General features: G+C 57.1%; 2 protein-coding genes across 2 annotated transcripts; both read left to right on the top strand.

Moving 5' to 3' along the window:
* Nucleotides 1–42: 42 nt before the first annotated feature.
* On the top strand, nt 43–3822 carry MRPL2 (mitochondrial ribosomal protein L2). Its single transcript, XM_079780310.1, has 7 exons — nt 43–254; nt 1615–1780; nt 2316–2457; nt 2567–2682; nt 2755–2865; nt 3138–3211; nt 3557–3822. Exons 1-7 carry the CDS (start codon nt 159–161, stop codon nt 3767–3769), a joined length of 918 nt encoding a protein of 305 aa, XP_079636436.1. The 5' UTR covers nt 43–158; the 3' UTR covers nt 3770–3822.
* Nucleotides 3823–4034: 212 nt separating this feature from the next.
* CUL7 (cullin 7) lies at nt 4035–18541 on the top strand. The gene is made up of 26 exons (XM_079780380.1): nt 4035–4493; nt 5325–5912; nt 6334–6485; nt 6622–7122; nt 7600–7738; nt 7838–8034; nt 8297–8525; nt 9055–9292; nt 9381–9486; nt 10391–10618; nt 10892–10982; nt 11083–11254; nt 11424–11529; nt 11815–11910; nt 12097–12272; nt 12583–12716; nt 13047–13229; nt 13491–13597; nt 13684–13866; nt 15628–15788; nt 15957–16173; nt 16289–16553; nt 17266–17411; nt 17553–17679; nt 17760–17965; nt 18165–18541. The coding sequence occupies exons 2-26, from the start codon at nt 5333–5335 to the stop codon at nt 18486–18488; spliced, it is 5064 nt and encodes a 1687-aa protein (XP_079636506.1). The 5' UTR covers nt 4035–4493; nt 5325–5332; the 3' UTR covers nt 18489–18541.
* The last annotated feature ends 346 nt before the right edge of the window (nt 18542–18887 follow it).

Raw genomic sequence — 18887 nt, forward strand, 5'->3', positions numbered from 1 at the left:
GGAGGTGTGTACACAGCTGGCTCTCCGGTTCCCCTTCCGCCCCTTTTACGTCATGAGGGGGCGACGGCACAGGAAATCTTTAGCGTCATCTCGGAGCGCCAGCCGCCGGGCTAGAGGTGATGGTGGCTTGCTGAGCCCGGCGGTGCCCGGCTACACTCATGGCTCTGCGGGTACTGACCCGTGCTCTGGGCTCTCTGAGCCTGGCGCCCCCGGCTGCCGCCGCCCCCGGCCCGAGTGTGCTCCCAACCGCCCAGGTAACCCAGCTTACCCGGGAATGAGGCTGTTTCCGTTCGGGCCGCCGGAAAGGGGACCCCCGGGGATAGGAGGCGGGGATGCGAGTCTGGTCATTAGTCACGCCGGCCCGTGACCTTGGATAAGTCACTCTAATCCTCAGTTTTCTCCTCTATAAGTGTTGTTATCTGACAGGGCCGCTGGATTCCTCAGACGAGATATTGGAGGTGAACGTGCTTTACGAATAACCGGTTGTACAAGTCTCAATAGTAATTGACACTTATTGAGTGCCTATCATAAGCCAGACATAAGTAATAGAGGTTTTAAATAAGTGAACTCTTTTCAGATCACTCTGTAAGGTAGTTATATCTTATATTCTCATGAGCGAAAACTGATGAGTAGTTGAAGGTCATACACCAACTATTTGAGCTAGTCGGACTGGCTTCAAAGCCTGAGATTATGCAATGGTTATGATATCATAACCATTATAAAAACCATTAAGGATGAGATTAGAGAATGCAGAATGAGATACCAAGAATAGGGGCCTAAGGTTCCTAGTGGGCAATTCATGAGTCACAGAAAAGAAAAGTTGAAAGTCTTGCTCTGGACCTCGGGCTGATGGTAGAGTTTGGCAGATGCATACCTTTTTTAAAAAAGATTATGTTTTTGTTGATTTTTAGATAGAGAGGAAGGGAGGAGAGGGAGATAGAAACATCAGTGAGAGAGACATTGATCAGCTGCCTCCTGCACGCCCACTACTAGGGATGGAGCCCACAACCCAGGCATGTGCCCCTGACTGGGAATTGAATCCGGGACCTCTTGGTCCATGGAATGACGCTCAATCCACTGAGCACACCAGCTGGGCAGCAGATGCATACTTAAAATTCAAAACCTACTCTGTGAAATTCTGGGAATACAAGAGGGAACAAGACAGAAATGATCCCAACCTTCCATTTATATCTGAAAAACTCCCAGAAACATAGTGCAAATGGGCAAAAGGCATTGGTGCTGATGGGTGGTACATGGATGTGTGGAAGTTACCAGCTCTGGAAAAGGGAGTTGTTTAGGGAGGGAAAATTTTCCTAGAGAAGGAGAATTGAGCCAGAATTAGGAGACACACCAAGGGGAGAACATTTCATTATAGAAATACTTCAGAGGTAAAAGGATCAAGTGAGGAGAGGTAATCAACGCGCATACACCTGGGTAAACATTCCACACTTATTTGTACAAGCTGTGAAGGGTAGTTTTTAGACAGCTGATCTGGGACACTTCCAGTAGGAAGTGGGGCTACAAGCTAAACTTGGTCTCTACCCTCTCTCTTGGTTCCATGATGCTTCTCCTTCAGTTAGCTTTCAAGTGAAAGAGGTTTCTGTTTATCTCCAGGTGACAAACAATGCTCTCCAGCTGCCCTCTGCCTCGATGTTGCTCCCCTGCCGCCCATTCCTTACCTCTGTGGCCCTTAGTGCCAACTTTGTGTCCTGGAAAAGTCGTACCACGTATACCACTGCACCATTGAAAATGAGGAAATCTGGAGGCCGAGACCACACAGGTGGGAGCAAGGGCAAGAGGATTTAAACAATAAAGGGAAAAAACATGGCAGGACTCTCCTTCTGTATGTTGGTGCAGGCAGAGGAATACAATTAAAACACACTTACTGGATTTCTTCTACATGTAGGATGAGTATAAGAACAAGAGTAGAATACAAAGCAACAGGCAGGTGGTCTGTGCACCTAAAGACAATCTAAATAATTGAAGAAAATGGGGCATACACAGCAAGTTTATGACATTTTTCTTCACATTCTTCAAAAAATTGATAACAGTTGAAATTGATAATGGCTCTCAATAAACTTACTGAATTTAGTAATTTATAGAGAATTTATCTGGAAGTTTTATACAATTTTAATAATCATATAATTATGTTTTTACCAAGGTCCATGTGTTTCCCCATCCCCATTTATCCCATTGTGCTGTGAAATTTTTTATAATTTTCTGCTTGACTCAGAATGTTTAGAAACACTGCTCTCTGCCCAGGACAGGCCTGTTATTCTGACGTGGATTATGTCCCCTCACTGTCCTGACCATAGGCCGAATCCGAGTGCATGGTATTGGCGGGGGTCACAAGCAACGTTATCGCATGATTGACTTTCTTCGGTTCCGGCCGGAGCAGGAAACCAAGCCAGGACCTTTTGAGGAGAAGGTCATCCTCGTCCGCTATGATCCCTGTAGGCAAGTGGGATGGGGGGTGATGATGGCACGACTGAATGACTACTCTGTGGCTTTTCAGAAATGTGGGGCTGCCTGGATGGTCTGCTCATCTGTCACTCACCCTGAACAGGTCAGCAGACATAGCTCTGGTTGCTGGGGGCAACCGGAAACGCTGGATCGTTGCCACGGAAAACATGCAGGCTGGAGATATAATCCTTAATTCTGACCACATAGGCCGCATGGCAGGTGAGAGGTGGCCACCGGATGTGTGTGGGCTGGGAGGCTGCATTCTGTTGCTGATGAAATTCTGTCTTGTAGTTGCTCCTCGGGAAGGGGATGCACATCCTCTTGGGGCCTTGCCAGTGGGGACCCTCGTCAACAGTGTGGAGAGTGAGCCAGGCCGGGGGGCCCAGTATATCCGAGCCGCAGGTATGGAGAAAGCTGCTTGGGGGCGGGGAGGGGACGGGTCTTACAATTTGGAAGACCAGGTGGTACCCAAGGTCACAATTCTCTGAACCAAAGACCCACATCGGGTCCATTGGCAGAGGAAAACGAGGATGAAGAAGTGCTTATGTTTTGACCTAAAACACTGCATGCATCCTGCTCCAGTTTATATGCTCCTAAAGGGGTGTGGCCCCTATAAGTCTGCCCCCCACCCCCTCCTCTGTGGAGGGTGGCAAAGCTGCTTCTCCCTTCCCCAGGGACGTGCGGTGTGCTGCTACGAAAGGTGAATGGGACAGCCATCATCCAGCTGCCTTCTAAGAGGCAGATGCAGGTGTGTGTGGGGGTACAGGTGGGAGGGATCAGCAAAGGAGGAATTTTTGGAATGTACCTTTCCTGGCCCACATAGCTCCCAGGTGTTTTATGTCAGGCACTGTCCTGAGCTGGGGCTGCCCTTTGGGCTGCATGAGGGGATAACCAGTCAGGTTGGCACCACGATGGCAGAGAGAACAGTGTCTTTTGTTTTCAACTGTAGGACCTGCACTCAGGTTCAGTGATGCTGTGCTGCGCCCCTGTCCTCTCCCTTCTCATCCAAGAACCTTCCCAAGAGTCCTGCCCTCAACATGGTCAGACTCTTCCCCCCCACAATACTATCTCTTCCCTCTGCTTTCTCTGTCAGGTGCTGGACACGTGCATAGCAACAGTAGGCCGAGTATCCAACGTTGATCATAACAAACGGGTCATTGGCAAGGCTGGGCGGAACCGCTGGCTGGGCAAGAGGCCTAACAGCGGGCTTTGGCAACGAAAGGGGGGCTGGGCTGGCAGAAAGATTCGGCCACTACCCCCAATGAAGAGTTATGTGAAGCTGCCCTCAGCTGCTGCCCAAAACTGATATCTCTGGACTCTAATAAAATGACGCCCCATTTTTATCTGTCATTGGTGTTTTGGGAGGGGAGATGGCACATACTGGATGGGAGGAAAGACAGAGCAAACGTGTTTGGGGGAGAAAGGGAAGGACAATATAGGGCCAAGATTGCGGCTGCAACCTGCGACCTCGCTTCCAGCCGCCCCCCTTCTCTCGGTTCCTTCATAGGTAATGGAGGAGGGGGTAATAAATGATCTCCAAGGTCTTACTCAGTTATGACTTGGGGAAACGGGGAAGGCACTTCCGGTGGCAGGAGGAAGGACGAAAGGAAGAGGAAAGGGCGGCACGGCAGAGAAGGAGGTGCAGCGCTTCGCTGAGGTGGCAACCACGGCTCCGCCCCAGCGCTCTCCCAGGGCCCCTGGCTTTCCGCTGGGTGCAGGAAACCAGCCGAGGCTCCGGGCAGGTGGCAGAGCCCCCGGAGCGGGGCGGGTGGCACACGGGCTGGGACCCGCCCCGCCCCTGGGGCTGCAGACCTGCGCACGCTGGCGGCGGTGACAGCGGCGAGGTCCCCGCACGCCACGCCCCCTGCCTGACGCCTGTCCTGCGGAGGCACGCCCCCTCCCGCCTCTCCATCTCGACCCCCTTTGGGGGCCCAAATCTTTGCCAGCCAACGTGGCCGCCATCGCCATCGCCTGCGCGTCCCTAGCTCAGCGAAGAACAGGCCTCACCAGGATCTCCATCTGCTGCTGAGGTGGCCAGAGCCCCGCCGCGGCCCCGCACCCCTCCCTGGGTTTGCCTCCGCGACCAGCCCACCGAGCCTTGCTCTCCATACCAACCCGGGGATTCTGGTTTATGCTGCCCAGCCACCCACCCCACCTTGTCTGCGCTCCCACCTCCCAGCTCCTCCCGCTGCTCAGGTCTGCCACCCCGGTCCTCGCGCCCCTCACGCACCCGGCCTCCTCCCCACTTTGTCCTGGGCCTCGTGTTGCCCCCGCGGGCCTTGCTGCTCCTGTGCCTCCTGTGCCTCCAGTGCCTGCAGTCATCGGAGCCTGCAGCCCACCAGGCCTCCTCCCAGCCCTCACGCCTTGCACCCTACTCCACCACCAGTTCTGTTTCCTCTGCGACTCACACTCCTGTGCTTCAAGCATGGGAGCCAGCACTGCTCCTCGTACACACTCCCGTGTCGCTCCCCAGCCCCGCTCCCCAACACAACCCTCTGGGCTGCACATACCCCTTTCCCAGCCTGCCTCCGCCTGTCCCAGGACCCTAGGATTCCCTTGTGACTCTAAGGTTGCCCAGCCCCCACTCGCCTTCCCAATGCTCTAAACCAACCCACTCCAGGCTGCAGGGCCTTAGTCCCCTCCCTCTTAGCCCCCACATTTTGTGTTTTCTCACAACAAACACCCCAGTGTTCCTCTGCTTAAGCCTGGCCCCGCCAGCCTGCAGCAGGCAGCTCCTGGGCCCTGCTTTACCCACCGGCCCAACAGCTGGTGCCACATTTGCCTCCCTTCTGGATGGCCTTGGTTTTCTGACCTCTCTTCTCACTCTCGCTGGCCTATTCTCTTTTCCTTGTTTGTCCCAGGTGCCAGGATGGTGGGGGAACTCCGCTACAGGGAATTCAGAGTGCCCCTGGGGCCCGGCTTGCATGCCTATCCTGATGAGCTGATCCGCCAGCGAGTGGGCCACGATGGGCATCCAGAGTACCAGATCCGCTGGCTCATCCTCAGGCGTGGGGAGGATGCGCAAGGGGGCTCTAGTCAAGTGGACTGCAAGGCTGAGCACATCCTGCTATGGATGTCCAGTGACGAGATCTATGCCAACTGCCACAAGATGCTGGGCGAGGATGGCCAAGTTATCTGGCCTTCCCAGGAGACTGCCCGGGAGGCTGGGGCCCTGGACAAATCTGTGCTGGAGGAGATGGAAACGGACGTGAAGTCCCTGATTCAGAGGGCCCTTCGGCAGCTGGAGGAGTGTGTGGGCACCATCCCTCCTGCTCCTCTGCTTCACACTGTCCATGTGCTCAGTGCCTATGCCAGCATTGAGCCCCTCACTGGGGTCTTCAAAGACCCAAGGGTCCTGGATTTGCTCATGCACATGTTGAGTAGTCCAGATTATCAGATTCGCTGGAGCGCGGGCCGGATGATTCAAGCCCTGGCCTCCCACGATGCTGGTGAGGAGCAGAGTGGGGAGGAAGGGAGAGCAGGAGAGCGGCTGGGTCAGCTTAGGGCCTCTCAGGGGCCTCTGACCTCATCAATACGTAAATGATCTGTTGCACTTCTCTCATAGTTGGAAGAAAAGAAGGTGGAGTGGTGGGTAGGGGCACCTCTACAGAAAGAGGAAGGACTGAGTCCCCAAGAACTCATATGAATTGGCTGTCTAGGCAAAGGAAGTTTAGAACTTTAGACTCTTGCAGGATGTGTATATATATTCATTCAAATATATGAAAAGGCAAGTTTTGGCTTCCGAAGCAAATCATGTCATTCCTGGTGTATGGTGGAAAAAGGATTGGACTGAGGGCATAGGGGGTCTAGGAGAGATGCCTGGGAAAGTTAAGGTTAGGGAGCAGTTACTGATTGGGGTGTGGGTTACAGGGACCCGGACCCAGATTCTTCTGTCACTGAGCCAGCAAGAGGCCATTGAGAAACACCTGGATTTTGACAGCCGTTGTGCCCTGCTGGCTCTGTTTGCACAGGCCACACTCTCTGAACATCCCATGTCTTTCGAGGGCATTCAGCTGCCACAGGTATTGTCAGGGGCATTGGGGGTGGAGCTATGAAGATCTAGCGACCAGGACTTTACACCTGTCCATAGAGGATGGTGTGGAGAGAGGGGCTAAAGCTGGGACAAAGTGGACATAGGCCAAAGATTGTGTCCTACAGGTCCCAGGAAGGCTGCTCTTCTCCCTGGTGAAGCGCTATTTGCATGTCACCTCCCTCCTGGATCAGCTGAATGACAGTGCTGCAGAACCAGGAGCCCAGAACAGCTCTGCTCCTGAGGAGTTGAGCAGGGAGAGGGGTCGGCTGGAGTTGGAGTTCAGCATGGCCATGGGCACCCTGATCTCAGAGCTGGTGCAGGCCATGCGCTGGGACTGGGCCTCCAGCAGACAGGGGCCCTTGGCTCGGTCCTCCTGTTCCATCTTCCAGCCCCAGCTGGCAGATGCAGGCCTAGGGCTGCCGCCCACCCAGGCCCAGTCCTCCCTCAAAAGGTCAACGCGGTTTCGCCCTCGCTCTGAGTTCGCAAGTGGCAATACCTATGCCTTGTATGTGCGGGATACCCTGCAGCCAGGGATGAGAGTGCGGATGCTGGATGATTACGAGGAGATCAGTGCTGGGGACGAGGGCAAGTTCCAGCAGAGCAACAATGGCGTGCCCCCTGTGCAGGTGAGCGAGCGCATGGCGGTGGGACAGGACACTGATGGGCATCTTTTTGGGTGGCGCATAGCTGGGCCCTCCATGCAGGGGACTCTTGGCAGGCCACCCAAGGAGAAAACCCACAAGGGAATTGAAATGGTCAAAGAGGGGTATTGAGGAGGGGTCATTTGGAAGGCTGGAAAAATCTGGGTTTAGAGGGCTCTGAGGTCAGGAAGACTCCCGGGAAGGTAACTGATACAGCCAGGCTTCCCCAAAGGGCCAGGGAGTCAGGGTAGTTGAGGACAGGCGGAAGTGTAGGGGCATAAGCCATCAAGGACGGGTGAGAGGAGAGGCAGGGCCAGTGCCAGTAGGGGAAGGCTGTGTCCATGCTCTCCATGTGCCAGTGTTTTGGCCAGGGGTCACCTGCGGGTCCTCATCATTCGGCCACAGCCAGCCATTAAGTGAGCTTTCTGTCCCCCTTTCTTCTCTTTCCCCATGTTCTTCCAGGTGCTGTGGGAATCTACTGGCCGCACCTATTGGGTACACTGGCACATGCTGGAGATTCTGGGTTTTGAGGAAGACATTGAGGACATGGTTGAGGCTGATGAGTACCGGGGGGCAGTGGGCAGTGGCGCCCGGGGTGGAGGTGAGCCCAGAGCGTGAGCTGGAGTAAGCTTTGAGCACGGGAGCAGTGGTCTGGCTGGCTGGGCAGTGATCCTTGCGCCCGGTTGCCCCGTTTCCACAGCCCTGCCCTCCTGGCGATGGAAGCCCATGGCAGAGCTCTATGCCGTGCCCTGCGTGCTGCCTGAGGACGAGGACACGGAAGAGAGCGAGCACCTGACCCAGGCCGAGTGGTGGGAGCTCCTCTTCTTCATCAAGAAGCTGGATGGACCTGACCACCAGGAGGTTCTCCAGATCCTCCAGGAGAACCTCGATGGGGAGGTAGACCCCGAAGCTGGAGGGCTGCACTGGGCTGGAGCATTGGGAGGGCTCCGAGGGGACATGGAGGTTGACGGTGGAAGGGGCTGCAGGGGAGGGGTCTAAAACGTGCGGAGGTGTTGGCGAGTCGTTTGCGAGGCGCCAGCTGCCAGCCATGACAGGTTCAGGATGGAGAAGGCATAGGCGGAGACCCCCACCCCTACCACGTCCCCCGAGCCTCTGCGCTAGTAGGGCTGCCCGCAGTGAGAGCTTCTCCCCATGGCAGGTTCTGGATGACGAGATCCTGGCCGAGCTGGCCGTGCCCATGGAGTTGGCCCAGGACCTGCTGCTGGCTCTGCCAGAGCGCCTCGATGACAGCGCTCTCAGGGACCTGCTCAACTGCCGTGTCTACAGGAAATATGCGCCCGAGGCCCTGGCAGGGCAGCCGGCTCACCCATCCCTGCTGGAAGCCCAGGCCCAGCCTCAGGAACCAGCAGATGCAGCCAGAGTGGAAGGTGGGGCACCAGTCAGACAGAGTGGCCTCTGGGCGGGCCTGAGCCCCCGAGATGTCTGTGCTGAGTTTTGTGCCATCCTGTCCGGGAGAGGTGGCGCCCGAGGGAGAAACTGAAACCTAAGAGATGAGCAGCAAATAAGAGGAGACGTTGTGCTCCCTCCATGGAAGGAAGGAGGATGTAAAGTTAGAAAACTGGGAGAGTTTAAAGCCTGAAAAAGCCCACCCTCCACATTTTTTCCAGTGTAGAGAAAAACTCAGTGTTACCTGCTTTTAGATATAGGGAACTGCTCTGCTCTGTGTGGACGGGAAACTCCTTTGCCATTTTAAGGATATAAAATACAAAATTTGTCTTGAAGCTGTCATGAGTACATTATGGGATGTTATGAGACCCTAAAGCCAAGGGGACAAAGCAAATCAAAAACGTTTCTAGAAGAAATTAGGAAACAAGACTGAGAGTTAGGAATTTGTCCTTTTCTGGTCCTTCACATCACTAACAGTGGCCAACCCTTGTGACTTCCCTCGTCCTGTAGAAAAAGAACCTCCGACGCAGTGCCCCCGCAGCCCCCTGCGGCGTCTGGTGGAGGGTTGTGGGCCAGCTGGGAAGATTGTCCTGGATCTGGAGCAAGCCCTCAGCTCAGAGGGGGCCCAGGAGAGCGAGGTCAAGTCGCTGCTGCTGCTGCTGCGGCAGCAGCCCCAGCCCTTCCTGGCGCTGATGCAGAGCCTGGACACCCCAGCAGCCAACAGGGCCCTGCACCTGGCCGTTCTGAGGTGATGTGGTGGTGATAGGTGGGGGAGGGGGGGTCAGAGGGGTCTCTGAGACTCGCTGCGTATCTCTCCTCCCACCCCTGCTCCCCAGAATCCTGATGCGGCTGGTGGACTTCCCTGAGGCGCTGCTGCTCCCCTGGCACGAGGCCATGGACGCCTGCATGGCCTGCCTGCGGTCCCCAGACACTGACCGAGAGGTACCCCGGCCCTGCTCTGGGGGGATGCTGAAGGCAGAGGACGCAAGGCAGCCTCTGATGAGGCAGACCTCCTGGGTGGGGCATTGTGCCCTTTGGTTTGGGTTTGGGTTTAAAATTGAATTTTATTTCTTTAAATGTGTAATACATTCACACAATTCACAGATCAAAACGATATGATAAGATATATACTGAATTCTCACACCCACCTGAATCCCTGTTTTCCCAGTGCCCCCCAAGGGCCCCTTATATATCCTTCCTGTGTTTCCGTATGCAAATATAAACAAACCCCAATGTGTGATCTGATTTGCCAGCTCCTTTTTTACACAAAAGGGTATGTCCATATGACATTAAGAGCCTCAGTGGGTAGAGGAGACCATCACATCCCAGAGTCCCCTGCCACAAAGACATCCTGGGCACAGAGGCTTGGGAAGGGTCAGGGAACTAGGGTCCTGGTGGCAGTGGGTGTCTGCAGCATACACCTTGGCGGGTGGACTCGCTGTGCGCACAGACGCTGGTCCCTCTCGGCCCCCTCCCTGCCGACAGGTGTCTGCTTAGGGCCTGAGGATCTCGAAATGCAGCCCCACAGCCTGTTCTTGGGACAGTTGGGCCTGAAAAGAAACACGCGGTGGTGCTCTCTGCACCTGCCGCAAACGTAACCAGGAGTTGAGAACGCCAGGGGGGCAGAGCATCTCCTGGCTTTTCCATTTCAGTTTGTCTTTGGTTCTCTCACTCCACCCAGCCCTCGTGTCTGCCCCATCCCTGTCATTTTACTTCCTCACTCTGTCTTGTTCCCTGCAGTAGCCCCAGCACCCAGCACACAGTGGGTGTATAGTAAGCACTGCTGCAGATGCCCCTGGGGCCTGTGCCTTGTCCTCTTTATTCACTTGCCCCGCCCACACCCCAGGTGCTCCAGGAACTGATCTTCTTCCTGCACCGCCTGGCCTCAGTGAGCAGGGACTATGCCGTGGTGCTGAATCAGCTGGGAGCCCGAGATGCCATCTCCAAGGCCCTGGAAAAGCACCTGGGGAAGCTGGATCTGGCCCAGGAGCTGCGGGACATGGTGGTCAAGTGTGAGAAGCACGCCCAGCTCTACAGGAAACTCACCACCAACATCCTGGGAGGCTGTATCCAGGTCAGGAGGAAGGATGGGAAGCCTGTGGGTTCACATGGTAAGAACGTGAAACCCGAGCAGTGGAGGGGAGGGGGGTGTTTGTGAAGTTGGAAGAGGCAGGTGAGTCTGGTGAACCTGGGGGCTTTGTTCTCCACGCCTCAGCCCATGTGGACCTGCTCTGCCCGTGTCACGGAGCAAGTCCCATTGCTGCTGGGCCTTTCTCCATACGTGCTCCTTGTTTCCCCGTGTCCCTCCCTCGCCTTGTGCCCCTTCTCTCTGATGTTCCGGCTGCAGATGGTGCTGGGTCAGATCGAAGACCACAGACGAACCCACCGACCCATCAACATCCCCTTCTTTGACGTGTTCCTCCGATATCTGTGCCAGGGTCCGTGCCTGTCCCCACGTCACGCATGCCCCCGTACCTACGTCTGTTTTCCCTCCACATCTACCAGGCTGTGACCGCCACCCCCTCCCACTGCCCCCAGGCTCCAGTGTGGAAGTGAAGGAGGACAAGTGCTGGGAGAAGGTGGAGGTGTCCTCCAACCCGCTCCGGGCCAGCAAGCTGACGGACCGCAACCCCAAGACCTACTGGGAGTCCAACGGCGGCACCGGCTCCCACTACATCACCGTGCACATGCGCCAGGGCGTCCTCATCAGGTAACGGGCTCCCTGCACATGCGTGGCCACACCTACACTTGCTCACGATTTCCGTGTTTGTCTTGGGGGAAGCACCATCCCCGTGAACATGACCAAAGGGTCCCCTTGGCTCTGTCCACAAGGATATGCCTGGTTCCAGTTCCAACTGGTTCCTCTCCCCTGCTCCCAGGCAGCTGACTCTGCTGGTGGCCGGCGAAGACTCGAGCTACATGCCGGCCAGGGTGGTGGTGTTCGGGGGCGACAGCACCAGCTCTCTTAACACAGAACTCAATTCGGTAGGGACCCCTGTGCCATTAGACCACCCCTCACAGGACCAACCCTCCTGCCCAGACTCCTACATTCCTCTTGCCTTGTGCCCCGTAGAAAGTAGAGGCCTTTATCCCTGTGCCTACGTGATGGCATCAGGCCCTGAACAGTGAGGGTGGCATTAGCACCCTTTCATCAGGGCCTCCCACGTCCTGGTCTGGGGAAGGGAGGGACACCGCAAGGGACGGGAACAGACTGCGTGCTCTCAGCACTCCATCCCCACATGGAGGTGACAGCCTCCCCACCCCCCGCAGATCAACGTGATGCCCTCCGCCCGCCGGGTGGTCCTCCTGGAGAACCTGAACCGCTTCTGGCCCGTCATCCAGATCCGCATAAAGCGCTGCCAGCAGGTAGGGCAGGGGGTGAGGTGTGGCTCCCGGGCACCGGGCTCTTGCCCTGCAGCTGTTGCAGATCTTGGACCAGAGCTCCAGCCTGGGTCGTGGGCAGCTCCAGGAGTGAGGCCTGAGGGTGTGGCTGACGGCAGCCCGTCCTGAGGAGACTGCGGACCAGGTGAAGCAGGCCCGTGCGCCTTGCAGGGCGGCATCGACACGCGCATTCGGGGGTTGGAGGTCCTGGGCCCCAAGCCCACGTTCTGGCCAGTGTTCCGGGAGCAGCTGTGTCGTCACACACGCCTCTTCTACATGGTGCGGGCGCAGGCCTGGAGTCAGGACATAGCGGAGGACCGCAAGCGCCTCCTGCACCTGAGTTCTAGGTGTGCGAGCATGCGTGTGCCTGTGTGTGCGAAAGGCGGGAGAGCACGGTGCTGCTGGGCGGGCTCCGTGGCGGTGGGAGAGTTAACGTGCTTGGGGAGGGGCTGGAGTGTTTGTAGTCTGAGGAGGGAAGGAAAGAATCAAGACGAGACTGCTCTGCTGCACTGGGAATGGAATGTGCCCGTCAGCCTGTGGGGGGTTGTCAAGTACCCAGTGGGGTTGGGTCTGGGTGCTGGGGGGGAACTGGCAATCTTAGTCTGGGTGGACGCTGGGGCCACTTACGACACCTTCCTCCTTCCTCCTCATCCCCAGACTCAACGGGGCTCTGCGCCAGGAGCAGACGTTTGCTGATCGCTTCCTCCCTGACAACGAAGCCGCCCAAGCGCTGGGCAAGACCTGCTGGGAGGCCCTGGTCAGCCCCCTGGTGCAGAACATCACCTCCCCCGGTAACCATTGACCCCTGACCCTTTACCATCCAGGTGTCGGCCCCACTAACTGGCCTCTTCGTGCTCTACGCTAGAGCCACCCGGTTTCGCTCTTGGCCCTTGTGGGACCTGCGCGTTTATTGGGAAACCCAGTGCCCCTCTTCTCACAGCCCAGGGGCCTCCTTTCCCATGTCTCTCGGGTGCCAGCCGACCCCATAGGATCAGAAGGGGCCTTGCTACCTCGCTCCCCAGATCATTCTGTCCACTGCTCTTTCTCCACCCCCAGTCCTGCAGCCTCTCCCACTGCCCTGCAGACACGCCCTGCCGTGGCTTCTGTTCTCTGCCCTGCAGATGAGGATGGCATCAGCCCCCTGGGCTGGCTGCTGGACCAGTACCTGGGGTGTCGGGAGGCTGCCCACAACCCTCAGAGCCGCGCGGCAGCTTTCTCCTCGAGGGTGCGCCGCCTCACCCACCTGCTGGTGCACGTGGAGCCCTGTGCGGGGCCCGCTGCGGCGGGGGCCGCTCCTCGGCCCAGTGAGTACCAGCAGGCTCAGGCGGGAGCTCGGTGGGGGCATTGCCCGGTGTGCCCCCACTCATTCTACGGCTTTTGTCCCTCCTCACCCTACCCCTCCCTGTGTGCTCAGCCTGTTCGTCTTCCAAGTGTGTGTCACCCCACCCACGAGCATCATTTGGGGTGGCAGCATGTCAGGAAAGGCCCCCGGGTTCAGCCTTGAATGGGGACCCAGGAGCTGAAGGGCTGCCCCCACCTTGCCTCTGCCCTCCCTGTCTCCACAGAAGGCAGAAACAGAAGCCACGACTGGGGCTCCCTGGCTGCCCCGGGGCTTCCCAGCAGCATCATGAAAAACCTGACCCGCTGCTGGCAGGCCGCAGTGGAGGAGCAGGTGGGCGGGGCGGGGGGCGATGGGGGAGGAGGGACTGCCGTGGTGGCTGTTGGGTTGCCTCCTCACGCTGCTGCCCCTTCCCCCAGGTGAACAGTTTTCTGACCTCACACTGGCGGGATGATGACTTTGTGCCACGCTACTGTGAGCACTTCAATAATCTGCAGAAGTCCAGCTCCGAGCTGTTTGGGCCACGGGCGGCCTTCTTGCTGGCGCTGCAGACCGGCTGTGCTGGGGCCTTGCTGAGGCTCCCTTTTCCCAGAGCTGCCCACGTAAGCCTCCTGCCCTCGCCTCTTCCCAAAACTCTCCCTTCCCACCGCCTCCAAAGGGCCCACCCTGCCCTTCCCATTCCGTAAGCAACATGCATTGGGACATAACCATATTGTTGTTGTTTTGGCTTTTTTTTAAAAAATATATCTTTATTGATTTCAGAGAGGAAGGGAGAGGGAAAGAGAAACATCAATGATGAGAGAAAACCATAGATCAGCTGCCTCCTGCACGTCCCCCAATGGGGATCAAGCCCACAACCCAGGCATGTGTCCCTGACTGGAATCGAACCCGGGACCCTTCAGTCTGCAGGCCAATGCTCTATCCACTGAACCAAACCAGCCAAGGCTGTTTTGGCATATATATATATATATATATCTCCATGCTATCAAAAACTCAAAGAAAAGCCCTGGCCAGTGTGGCTCAGTTGGTTGGAGCACTGTCCCATAGACTGAAAGGTCGAGGGTTCGATTCCCTGTCAGGGCACATACTTATGTTTCCGGTTTGATCCCCGTTTGAGGACCACAGGGGAGGCAACTGATCGATGTTTCTCTCTCACACTGATGTCTCTCTCCCTATCTCCCTTTATCTCTAAAATCAATAAACATATGTATTTTTTAATTCAAAGAAAAAAACAGTGACCCGCAGCATGCCGTCCTAATACATCTTGATAGACCTTCTTCTATTTGAATGCATGATTTAATAGTTCACTCATGAATGCCTAAAATGCCATGTCCTGTTTTCCTTGATCGTTACATTAAAAGCCTTGGCCAGTGTTGCTATTTGCACTCATTTTTCCTTTGTGCCTAAATTCCATCTAATGGATGGACTATAATTTACTCCCGCATTCGCATCATCCCATAAATATTTAACAAGCGCTTAAAACATGTCAGGCACTGTGATAAGAGTTGAAGATAGACCAAGTCCATTCCCTAAAAAATGTACAGTCTTCCAGGGAAGACACGGGATTAAGCAGATGATAAACTAACATGTGACAGGCTCTCTGGTAAGCACGAAACGATGCAGTGGGCGCGTGAGGCAGCGGCTGCCTGAGTGGCTTTTGTTCGTTCTATTTCATTAGTAATGCTGCATTGTGACCATTTTTGTACATATAACTTACTTCCTCATATTAGAGTTGCTAGCCCTGGCCAGTGTGGCTCGGTTGGGCATTATCCTGTGCACAGAAAGGTTGCCAGTTTGATTCCCATTCAGGGCACATGCCTGGGTTTCAGACTCGTTACCCAGTAGGTGGCAGCCCATTGATATTTTGCTCTCACATCAATGTTTCTCTCTCTCCCTCACCCCCTCATTAATGCAATTGTTAATGACTTTATAAAGCAGTTTTATGGCCCAGCCAGCTCAGTGGTTGAACATCGACCTATGAACCAGGAAGTCACGCTTTAATTCTCTATCAGGGCACATGCCTGGGCTCCATCCCCAGTAGGGGGCATGCTGGAGGCAGTCGATCAATGATTCTCTCTCATCATTGATGTTTCTGTATCTCTCTCCCTCTCCCTCTCTGAAATCAATAAAAATATGTTTTAAAAAAGTTTTATGAAAGTGTTGACCAATTTATGAAGCTTTGAGCCATTCATATCTACTGCATCAGACCTCCTCACTGCTCCCACCCACCAGTGGTCGGCAAACCCCGGCTCTCGAGCCACATGCGGCTCGCGAGCCGCGGTTTGCCGCTCTGTTGACTAATGAGTTTGCCGACCACTGCACTAACCCATTCATGGTTTTCCTGTGCTCTTCCCACCGCCCAGGTGAGTGAGCAGTTTGCCCGGCACATTGACCAGCGGATCCAGGGCAGCCGGATTGGTGGGGCCCGGGGGATGGAGATGCTGGCGCACTTGCAGCGATGCCTGGAAACCGTCCTGATTTTCTCTGGCCTGGAAATAGCCACCACCTTTGAGCATTACTACCAGTGAGTGTGGACCTCAGGAGTGGGAGGTGGGGGGAGGCAGGCTGACAGAGGCCGGGGCAGCTTGTGGGTCTGGGAGCCTGGGGTTCAGGCAGCCTGGAGGCCTGGAGCAGGAGGCTGGGCCGCGCCGAGTGCCCACACTGAGCCGGGCCTGGGCTGTGTGTGCTGCAGGCACTACATGGCGGACCGTCTCCTGAGCCTGGGCTCCAGCTGGCTGGAGGGGGCCGTGCTGGAGCAGATCGGTCCCTGCTTCCCCAACCGCCTCCCCCAGCAGATGCTGCGGAGCCTGAGCACCTCTGAGGAGCTGCAGCGCCAGTTCCACGTCTACCAGCTCCAGCGGCTCGACCAGGAACTCCTGAAGCTGGAGGACACAGAGAAGAAAATACAGGTGGGGGCCCGGGGAGCGAGGAGCAGATGGGAGGTCGGAAAGCAGAGCGGCATGGAGCAGACCCCGGGAGGCCCCTGGCTTTTGGGAACCCTGTGTTCCCTCTTCTGGTGGCCAGGAGGCCCGCGGCAAGGAGCACGAGAGGGAGCGCGAAGAGGACGCCGAGGAAGCCGGGGCCGCAGCAGCTGCAGATGTGACGGAAGAGGATGAGGAGGAGAACGAGGACCTCTACTATGAGGGGGCCATGCCCGAAGTGTCTGTGCTGGTCTTGGCACCACGCTGCTGGCCCATTGCCTCCATCTGCCACACGCTGAACCCCAGAACCTGCCTGCCCTCCTACCTGAGGGGCACCTTGAACCGATACTCCAACTTCTACAACAAGAGTGAGGAGCAAAGGAAATGGGGGGCTGGGAAGAGGTTGGGATGCTGGGGAGGAACCTGGGGTTGGGGCGGACCCTGGGGTTGGGAGGCTTCATGGGGTAGACTTGAGAAGAAAGGGCAGGAGCTTAGGTTTGGGGGAGGGGGTGGGGCTATCAGGCACTAGATCGCCAAACTATTGCCTTCTTAACATAAGACCCCAGCTCTCTTTGTGGGTGGTGAGGAGGATGGAGGCAGGGGGCACTGAGGCCACCAGAAGGCTCTCTCTCTCCCTCAGGGGTAGGTCAGTCACTGTACCCCAGCTCCCACTGGGGGCTGACCCTGGGCTGGGCAGTGACACGGGAGGGGGAGGAGAATCAGACCTACTTCAGGGGGTCCCAGACTAACCAGGGAGACATTGTCTTCTCTCTCAGGGGGATTCCAGGTGATGAGAGCCCCTGCGCTTCTTTACTTTGTGGTTTTGTCTCCCTAAAAAATGGGGAACTCCTCGAAGGCGCCGACCAGAGCCTGCCTGGTACAGGGCTAGGCACGCGGTGGGCTCCCAGGTGCCTGAGGCTCCCCTGGGGGGAAGCAGAGAAGGCCGAGCTCCGGAAGGCTCAGGCCAGGAACCAGTGTCCACAAATGCTGGCCACACGCTCTGCAATTAGCGGGGCCAGAGCTTAACCAATGGTGTGCCCTCCCCAGCCCGACCCCCTCCACCTCCCTGATCCTTCTCAGGTCAGAGCTACCCTGCCCCGGAGCAGGGCCCGCAGAGGCGGCTGCAGTGGACGTGGCTGGGCCGGGCCGAGGTGCAGTTTGGGGACCAGACCCTGCATGTGTCCACCGTGCAGATGTGGCTGCTGCTGTATCTCAACGACCTGAAGGTGGCCCCGCTGTCTGCTCCTCCCTGCTCTCTCCCACCTCATCTCTCATCTTTCTCCCCAAACTTTGACTCCTGTCCTCCTCCCCTCCACCTCTCCGCTCCACCCCGTGAGGGGGCCTGAACGTTCCCTCCCTTTCTCCAGGCGGTCTCCGTGGAGAACCTGCGGGCACTCTCGGGGCTCCCTGCAGACATCCTGAATCAGGCAGTTGGGCTTCTCACCTCCTCACGAGGCCCCCTGGACCTTCACGAGCAAAAGGACGTCCCAGGAGGTGTGTACTTGGGGCAGAGGGGCCTGAGCCAGGGCGGCCTGGTCGTGGGCCACCTCCCGAGTGACTAGTGCTCCTTTCAGGGGTGCTCAAGATTCGAGATGACAGCGAGGAGCCCAGGCCAAGGAGGGGCAACGTGTGGCTCATCCCACCTCAGACGTACCTGAAAGCTGAGGATGAAGAGGGCCGGAACCTGGAGAAAAGACGGAACCTTCTGAACTGCCTCATCGTCCGAATCCTCAAGGCCCACGGGGACGAGGGGCTGCACATTGGCCAGCTTGTCTGCCTGGTAGGCGGGGGTGGGCAGGGGGGATGGAGCTTTGGGGTGGGGGGTGTAGTCCACAGAGGGAGGTGGTCCTGTGAGGGTTGAGGTTGGGGTGCACCTGGTGCCCTTGGAGCTTGTGGCCCTGGCAGCTTGTGCTTGGAGTGGAAGCTAGACGTGGTGAGCTGGGTGTCTGACCTGTTGTCCCCTCCCCCCTCCCTACCAGGTGCTGGAAGCTTGGCAGAAGGGCCCATGTCCTCCCAGGGGTTTGGTCAGCGGCCTGGGTAGGGGGTCTGCCTGCAGCAGCACCGATGTCCTCTCCTGCATCCTGCACCTCCTGGGCAAGGGCACGGTGAGACGCCGTGACGACCGGCCCCAGGTGCTGTCCTACGCAGTCCCCGTGACTGTGACGGAGCCTCACACCGAGTCCCTGAACCCGGGCTCCTCAGGCCCCAACCCACCCCTCACCTTCCACACCCTGCAGATTCGATCTCGAGGTGTGCCCTATGCCTCCTGCACCGTCACCCAGAGCTTCTCTACCTTCCGGTAGCCCTGCAGATGGGACCAGGGCTAGGCAGGGCCCTGCATCCTACAGAAATAAAATGCGGGAGTTGGAGTGCGTGGCCTGTGTGGTGACTGCTGGGGATCTGGCGGGCTTCGCTGGCTAAAAGGGAAGAAGAGTCCTCTGGTTCCGAGGCTCTCTCGTGCCGTCCAGGAGTCACCAGGGTGAGGGGGACAGCGTGGGGAGAATCGTGCGGGGAGTCAGGTGTGACTTAGCATCCGCCCCCCCGCAGGGGATTAAGTGGGCAGGGATGGATCGCCACCCCTTCTCAGAGGGTGTGTGGTCAGAAGTGCTCTCACCTGGCGGGCTGCAGGCTCAAGCCCATTTTGCTGCACGCTGGACGGCATGTAACTTGGGCAGATTATCAAGCAGGGCTCCGTTTTCCTT

Source organism: Cnephaeus nilssonii, assembly GCF_951640355.1.
Source record: "Cnephaeus nilssonii genome assembly, chromosome: 9".
Classification (NCBI taxonomy): Eukaryota; Metazoa; Chordata; class Mammalia; order Chiroptera; family Vespertilionidae; genus Cnephaeus; species Cnephaeus nilssonii.